General features: G+C 43.2%; 1 protein-coding gene and 1 non-coding gene across 2 annotated transcripts in view; both read right to left on the minus strand.

Moving 5' to 3' along the window:
* The window catches only part of AKNAD1 (AKNA domain containing 1), a 30,540-nt gene extending 27,582 nt beyond the window's left edge, over positions 1-2,958 (minus strand). The window contains exons 1-3 of the mRNA XM_025052292.1: positions 2,080-2,958; positions 1,851-1,982; positions 218-410 (exon numbers count right to left, since the gene is read on the minus strand). Of these exons, the coding sequence (XP_024908060.1) occupies positions 218-410; positions 1,851-1,982; positions 2,080-2,958 (1,204 nt within the window). The remainder of the gene's footprint in view (positions 1-217; positions 411-1,850; positions 1,983-2,079) is intronic.
* A 1,578-nt stretch (positions 2,959-4,536) lies between these two features.
* Positions 4,537-4,655, minus strand: LOC112469063. Its single transcript, XR_003042468.1, has one exon. It is a non-coding gene; the product is annotated as a 5S ribosomal RNA (ribosomal RNA).
* Between the last annotated feature and the right edge of the window lie 3,609 nt (positions 4,656-8,264).

The raw sequence follows: 8,264 nt of genomic DNA on the forward strand, positions 1-8,264 counted from the left end.
TCACTCAGAATGACCTGGTGTGTTCTGGTGGCGGCCCAGTGCTGTGTCGAGAGCTGGGGCCCTGATGCCAAGGTCAAAGTCCACCGTGACTCATATCTGCCTGGCAACCCAGGGCAATTACTTGATCGCTGTAAACCACAAATTCCTTAGCAGTAAATGGGGAAAGTAATAGCCCACCTTACAGGGTTGTCATGAGGATGAAATGGTGAGGAGTTACCATGCTGTCCGGCGTGTGATGAGCATTCGATACGTGTTAGCTGTGAGCACTCCTGTTTGACACTGTTACGCGGATACTGAAACATTTCTCCTAAAACTAGGCCATGAGCTCTGTGAGGGCAGAGACCGTTGTTGGTCGTCACCAGCTTTGCTGCTTGTGTACTCAGTAACATCAAGCGCACAGCAGACACACTCTAGATAATATCAAACAGTGTGCGTTAAGTTCCAAAACGTGTGTCTGGAGAGATTGTTTACACAGGACGTGCCCTTTTCCGATCACCACGGGCTAAGTGGAGAGGAGTTAAAATTCCAGAGTGATTTACCTCGAAAGTCTTCCCATCGTTCCCAGTACCTAAAGCTCAGAAATGCGCTGGTGCCAGGGAGCTAAATGGTAGCGGTCAAGTTAGACGGTGATTGTTATGAATAGCTCAGTTACGTGATGGATATGGAGCCTAGAGATTCCAGTTCTCCAACCTGATTGAAAGGACTGGAGACAACCGAACACCTGACTTGAGACACCTGCTGCCAGAGAGAGACAGACCCGACGTCCCTCGTGCTCCTGCGAAGCCCGGGGCCCGGGGCACCGAGGAGCGAGCACACCCAGGGGTGCTCTCCTGCCAGCGGAGCGAGGGACCCGAAAATCCCCTATGTGCAGATTTCTCCAAGACTCAGAGAAGCTTCCCAGGCAAGGCCAGGCGGGCTGCTGGCTCCAGGGTGTGGGTCTGACAGGGGGGCTCTGCTCGGACTCCCCGGAGTGTGCAGTTGAAAGAGAAGGGAGTTGAAGCATGAAAGGGTAGAAATGGAATTAGGCAGTGAGTGTTTAGTCCAGGGTACTCTTCATACAAGGCTTAAAAAAAAAAAATCCTATAGTCCTGGCAAAGTGCCAGAAAACTGAAATATTTATACTTTGATCTTTAACGTGAATTTACCTAACGATTGAATCTCGGTCCGTGAGATCCTGGGCCTCAGTGTGTTAGGAAGTCAGGCTGGGGGATGGGAAGATGGGTAAAGGGGAAATGGTATGAATGAAACGTGAACACAATTCTGTACTATATAGTTACCAATATAACAAGCTTGAAATATGTTATTAAAGATCTTAATTCAATTTAGCATTAATAACTAGGGGTGTAACATATGTAAGACGCAAGGCCAGGCCTCTGGGGGCAGTTAGGCAATGGAGAGATGAAGATAGGTTGCTGCCCTCCAAAGTCTTCAAATCTAGCGGAATAAACAGATTTCCAAATTATTATGATTCGAAGCAGGCTGAGATAGGACACTAAAGAAACGAGGATGGGAGAGACTGTGTTGGGAGGTTCTGAAAAGTCTGTGGCCTACGGGGAACTGCAGGAGGCCATGAAATGGAGCAGGCTTTTGGTAGGTGGAGATGGGTTGTCCCATGTGAGGCAGAAGCTCAGACGGCCGGGCCTGCGGAGTGGTTGGGGACCAGCTAGGTAACCGACGATGCAGGAGGGGAGCGGAGTTTAGAAGGGTAGGATGAAGTAAAAAAAAAAAAAAAAAATGGAATGCAATTTCCAGGCTGTGAATTTGGATTTTATTCTCTGATGTGTTGTTAGTCCAGCCCCTGATTCATCTCTCATAAAGACACTCACTGAGCTTCTGAGCGGTCAAGGTACTCGGTCAGAACTAGAACCTGGAACCTCAGAACTAGAACTCAGTTTCCGCCTCCTTCCAAAGACCCACACTGAGGACGGATGAGCGGGGGCCTCGCGGTGCATTTCCTGGAGGCTCCCCTCGCTCTCTTCTGCCTGTCGTGAAGGTTCAGGAGTTTTCTTTTTCTACTTGTTTCTAAACACAATTTGATAGACATGCTTTCTAAAACATCTTGCTCAATAGCTAACTTACCTCTTGGTTGAGGAGAGAAGCTGGCTTATATATCATAAGGAGTTTATCAATTATGTTATTTTTAGGGATTTTCACTTTGGGACTAACCTTAGAGAAATCAGAGAACCGGTGAAACACTTGACCTTGGCTGCATTTGAACCCATTGCCCGATCTCGCTTTTTCAGTCTGCTGTTTCTGGGGTGTCTGTCCTCGGCCACTTTTTTGGTTATCTCTTGGACTCTCGGTTTCAGTTAGCAAATTTGAATTTTCTGGATGGCTGCTGTCTCCAGCAGCCACTGGCTCTTCCACCTCAGGGGTGCTTCCTTCTGCTGTAGTTGGACAACAACTGGGCTTGTTCTTGTTTTCGCCGTCCCTTTTGGGGTTGAGTTGGTCAGCGAGTTCCGGGGGTGGTGGTTTTGGCCAAGAATTCTGAAGATAACGCAAAATAATATTTTTAAGAACGGCCTCATCAAAACTGTCAGCATTAGAGGTCTCTGAGAGAGTTTCACAATTAACACCTTGACCTTTAAAAACTTCCTCTTTGGAAAGATGATGCAGTAAAACATCAGAAATGTTTGACTTTGAAAGGTCTCCTTGATTAGCCGGCATGTGAAGGTTTGTGGTACATTGTTTCTCTTTATCATATGTTTTCCTGACGGCATTTTCAGTCATTGCATCCAGGATCAGGGCTCTTCCTACATTTCTGCAAGTCTCTTGACGTGTAGCATCTTCTTGAGGATCATCTACTGCTGAAATAATTTGATCTGAGACATCAAGGGTGTCATTTTTTGAGGTAAAATTGTAATCATTGTATAGCTTCATTTGGGAGAAACCCTCATCATAAGGCGAGTCCTCCTGTTGCTCCAAAGTTGTGTCTTCTGAGAAATTGGCTTTATCCATATATGTGCAGCCTGACCTTTGTCCTTTGTGCTTGGCCTTGATGTTCTCAGTTGTAACAATAGATCTTCTGGTTTTCATTAATTGTCTTCATTGTGTGTCCTGTTCTATGCAAAATGAGAAGAGCCTCGTTGTTAAATATATTAGAAAAATGTATGAAACTATGCTTATCCTGGCATCTATGCCAGAACACAATAGATGCTTTTCATGTAAAGAAATTCAGCCAAGAGCTAACTCATCTTAAATCCTCTATTAACATAATCAGTGTTCTGTAAGCAAGGAACAATTAAAAGGAAGGAGTGGTGTTAAAATTTTCATTCATTGACTGCAAATTGGTACAGCCACTGTGGAAAACAGTATGGAGGTTCCTCAAAAAACTAAGAATTGATCTACCATATAATCCAGCAATCCTTCTACTGGATATTTACTCCAAAGACTTGAAAACCCATATAAGAAAAGATATTTGCACACCGATGTTCATAGCAGCATTATTCACGGTGGCCAGGACGTGGAAGCAACCAAAGTGTCCTACGATAGATGATCGACTAAAGAAGCTGTGGTACATACATACAATGGAATATTACTCAGCCATAAGAAGGGATGAAATACTGCCATTTGCAACAACATGGACGGACCTCGAGATAATCATGCTAAGCGAAATAAGCCAGACAGAAAGCGTTGAAAATCACATGATATCACTTATATGTGGGATATAAACCTAAAAGCAACAAATTAACAAGACAAACAGAGACTCAAGGACATGGACAATGGACTAGTGGTTACCAGAGGGTAGGGGGAGGTAGGAGCGGGGAGGTAGACAGGGTAAAGGGGGTCAAATATGTGGTGACAGAAAGAAATCTAACTATGAGAGGTGAACACACAGTGTAAATATATATGCCTTACTGTTAAAGTATACAGCTGAAATTTATTAGATTTTGTTAACCAATGTCACCATTAAAAAAATAAATTAATTAAAAATTTTTTTCATTCATTAAATTTTGAGAGAGACATTGGTCTCCAGTTAATGACCAAATGTTTATCAACCTCTCTTAGGAAATGCTGTTTGGAATTCATTTTCCCCCAATATGAGCCTGGATGCAAGTAAAGTATTGATTTTTTAAATTGCCGTGGCCAGTCACTTGTCCACACCTTGCTGACGGGCCTGGATGCTGTGTGGCTGAAAGCTGGTTCAGCTAACACGTAACCACCAACTTCTCTGTTCCGGTGCTTTTTCATCGGTCCCTGCAGACATTCTGGTCCCTTCTCCTGACATCCCTTTATATGCTGGGGAGAGGCAGAGAATGGCTGACAGAAATATGACCAAGAAGCAAAAAGGCCTTTAGAACACCCTGAGTGCGGTCTGCTGCCAGGCATCCCTCTCGTGATGATGAACACGGTCAGAGGAGCTCTGACCTGACCTTGCTCTGAGCCTGTGCCCTGAGCAGCCACATTCTGGTGGCAGAGGCAGGTCGTGGGGCGGCGGGGAGGGGGGTGGTGCTGCCAGCAGTGGTCAGAACATAACAAACTGCCATTTAGGATGTTTTTTCTTTCATTTATTTACTTATCATTATTATTATTAAACACCGACAGCACCCAGTCCTCCTAGGTGGTCTCCCATCCAAGTACTAACCAGGCCCGACCCTGCTTAGCTTCCGAGATCAGATGAGATCGGGTGCATTCAGGGTGGCATGGCCGTAGACTAGGATGTTTTTTTCTTTTAAATAGAATTGAAAACATACATTTTGATACCTTTTCTCGGTTTGGGCACTTTCAGGACAATTCCAGTTCAAGGCGGAGTAACTAACTGAGGCTCTGACACACCAGGGGACCGCAGCCCCCGGCTGGCCTCCCTCGCCCTTACAATGATGGGGTTGGATGAGTGGCTCTCTGAGGTCCTCTCCCCATCTAAATGTTTATGAGTCTGGAACTTGTGATTTATTAGATGATCTAAAGAGCTAAAGTAATATGTTGGACCAAAAAAAAAAAAACTGAACTCTCCAAGAAAAGAGAAATACAAACTAAATGTGGTAAAGACATCTATTAAACATTGTACAAAATCTTAATTTACAGATATGTGCCAATAACAAAAAGATATTTTGTTAAAAATGATAGAAGGTAGGGGAGGCAGGAGGAAAGAAGGAGAGGACGAAGAAAAGAAATCTCTACAGCATCACTTTAAATCATTTACAGCATCAAATGTTTACTGCACAATGAGGTATATCTTAATGAACAGAACGACAGGCTGTGCCATCCCAAGTTGAAAAACAAAGAAAAATGCTTCCCAGAAAAGTCAGAAGCACAGTAGGAAAGCAGGAGTCGAGCGACCTGGATTTGAATTCCAGCTTCTACACTCGTTAGCTACACGCCACGGGCAAGTCGATTAACTCTTTTGAGTCTTAGTTTCCTCTTCTGAAAAATAGGAATAATCATACCTCGTTCACAGGATTGCTCAATGAGCATGAGATGATGCATGTAAAGCTCTTGGCAGGATGCTTGGCACAGTGAGCATTTAATCAATGGTAGTTTAAAAATGAAAAACGGAACCAGTCTCAGTGTTGGAATACTGAACAATGCCCAGGTGCGGAAGGCTAGGCTCTTTATCTATGGGGATATTTAAAAGGTAAAGAAATGGCATACATGAGACATGAGCTATATAGGAGCTTTGAAAATCTTTTTAAAACGTATCTATAAATGAATATATTGTTTGATGGTGAAAACTGTCACTAAATTTTAAGAAAAACATTGTCTAAGACATCCAAATGGCCAACAGGCACATAAAAAGACGTCCAACATCACCAATCAAGGAAATGCAAGCCAAAACCACAATGAAATATCACCTCACACCTGTTAGAATGGCTGTCATCAAAAAGACAAGATAACAAGTGTCGGTGAAGATGTAGCCAAGTGTTGGTGAAGATGCACTGCTGACGGGAATGTAAAGCCATTCAGCCACTATGGAAGACAATGTGGAGTTTCCTCAAAAAATTACAAATAGGGCTACCATCCGATCCAGCAATTCCACTTCTGGGTATATATCCCAGGAAAATGAAAACAGGATATCAAAGAGGTATCTGCACTCTCGTGTTTATTCACATTCTTCACAATAGCCAAGCTATGGAAAACACCTAAGTGTCTGTCAGTGAATGAATGGATAAAGAAGGTATGCACACACCGAGAGAGAGGAAGACATCCTGCCATTTTCAACAACCTGGAGCACAGCCTGGAGCATATTATGCTGAGTGAGATAAGTCAGAGACAGACAAGCCCTGGATGCTGTCACTTAGAGGTGTTATCTAAAAAGCAAAACTTGGAAAAACAGTAGAAGGGTGGGTACCAGGGGCTGGGGGTGGAGGGATAGGACAGATGTTGTTTAAGGATACAAACTTGCAATGAATAGTAAATAAGCCCTAGAGATCTAATGTACAGTATAGTAAATACAGAGAACAAAATGTATTATAATATTCAAACTTGCTAAGAGACTGGATCTTAATTATTCCAACCACTAAAACGAAATAATTATGTAACATGATAGAGCTGCTAATTATTGCTATAATGGCAATCATATTACAATATATAAATGTATCAGATTAACATTCTGCCCCTTAAAATTACACAATGTTATATGTCAAATATATTTCAGTTTTTAAAAACAAGTTGACTAAGTTCTGAGGGAAAAAAGAGTGTCTTTAAATGCCTATAGAAAAGAGGAAAGATGAATTCTAGTTTTGCAGGACTTTTAATGACTCAGGCTACAACCCCAACTCACCCTTGTGCCTTTGTATCTTGATACTCATTTCAGAGCTCCAAGCCCTTCTTACCAAGGGAAAAAAGACCCTTTGCTAGCCAGATACTAGTTTCTAAAATGTCATTCCATTTAAACTAATAAAATTTAATTTGTGCTATGACTCTTAAGAAAAAGAGACCATCAGGATAATCCGGAAGCGTGAAGAACTCATTACATATATGAAAACAGGTTCTATTATTATTTGTGTGCAAAATATCCAAAGGTTTTTTTTCCTGTTAAAGGACAGTCTACACCCTTAGCACTGTGACGGACGCCTTACAGGTAGCTGGAAGGAACTGGAACATCTTCCCACGTCAATACCCAGCTCAATCTTGAAATCCAAAGGTTCATTCAAAGAGATTCTGGTCGGAACCCAACAGAACCTTTCTATAGAACCCAAGTTGATTTACTGAGTTCAGGTGAACTCATATGGGGGTATGATGCTTATGCAGCTCTACTGACCATTATGTGGTCAGCAATAGCTCACAAATCACCCGAGTGTGAACACTGAGCAGATGAGGCCACCACATCCCAGTGACCCAGTCCTGTGAAAACACTGCAGTCTGGATGCCGAGAAGGGACGAACAACACGGTGCTCACCATGCTGACGTCTCTCCCCGTGTGGTTTACTTTAGTATGAAGTTCGAGTTTGGTGCCGAAGTGCTGGCTTAAGCTCACTCATCTGCCCAGCTTTGAGAAGAAGATAAGCATGGCTGGGATGACTGGGAATCTGGTGGAATCAAATAAGAACATCTATAGATGGGAAAACCCAAACCCCTCAGTGCTTAGAGGCCGAAGACGGTCAGTGAATCACTGCCTCTGGCTGGTAGGTGATGTTTGTTCTATTCACTAAGCCCATTAAGTGGTAATAGAAATGTTATATATCAGAGCACTGTTTTCATCTCCAGAGGAAAACTGGGGCCATGTGCCTGTGGCAATCTCTTAACCTCATCCCCACACCCTCTGTTCCGTGTTTAGACCTCTGCTAGCCTCCAGACAGCATGCATACAAAAGCGAGTATTGTTTCTACTCACTCTTCCCCACCTCCCTCCGCTAAGGTACCAGCCACTTCCCACTCCCAGGTCCTAAACCCCACTCTTATAAGATGGACCTTATTGACTGTAATGAAAATAGGAGTTGACTTTTGGAGGCACTGATTCAACAATCCAAATTCTTCTTACTCCTTCATACGTGTGTCATTAAAAATGTGAATTGACTACAGTTAGGAGCTTTAAATACACAATGCAATGATAATTTGTGCTGCATAAAGCCATGTGCTGCTCTAAGGCTTCAGCTGGCACATGCTGCCCTCAACACAAATGGCTAAAACCGTAGCCATAGCAACAGAAACTCACCTCTGTCTTGGGGTCTCTGGACATCATGGCGTGAACCAGTCGAAGGGCCTTGGGATATGAATGAGCAATCCTTTAAATCTTTTTTTTTTTTCAATAGTTGGAAGGTGGCTGCAATTGAACAATAGAACAAAAGCTAAGCTTCGAAGTCCTGGTGTGCCTGCTTCTGGGTT

The sequence above is a fragment of the Pteropus alecto genome, unplaced genomic scaffold, assembly GCF_000325575.1.
Source record: "Pteropus alecto unplaced genomic scaffold, ASM32557v1 scaffold106, whole genome shotgun sequence".
NCBI classification, from domain to species: domain Eukaryota; kingdom Metazoa; phylum Chordata; class Mammalia; order Chiroptera; family Pteropodidae; genus Pteropus; species Pteropus alecto.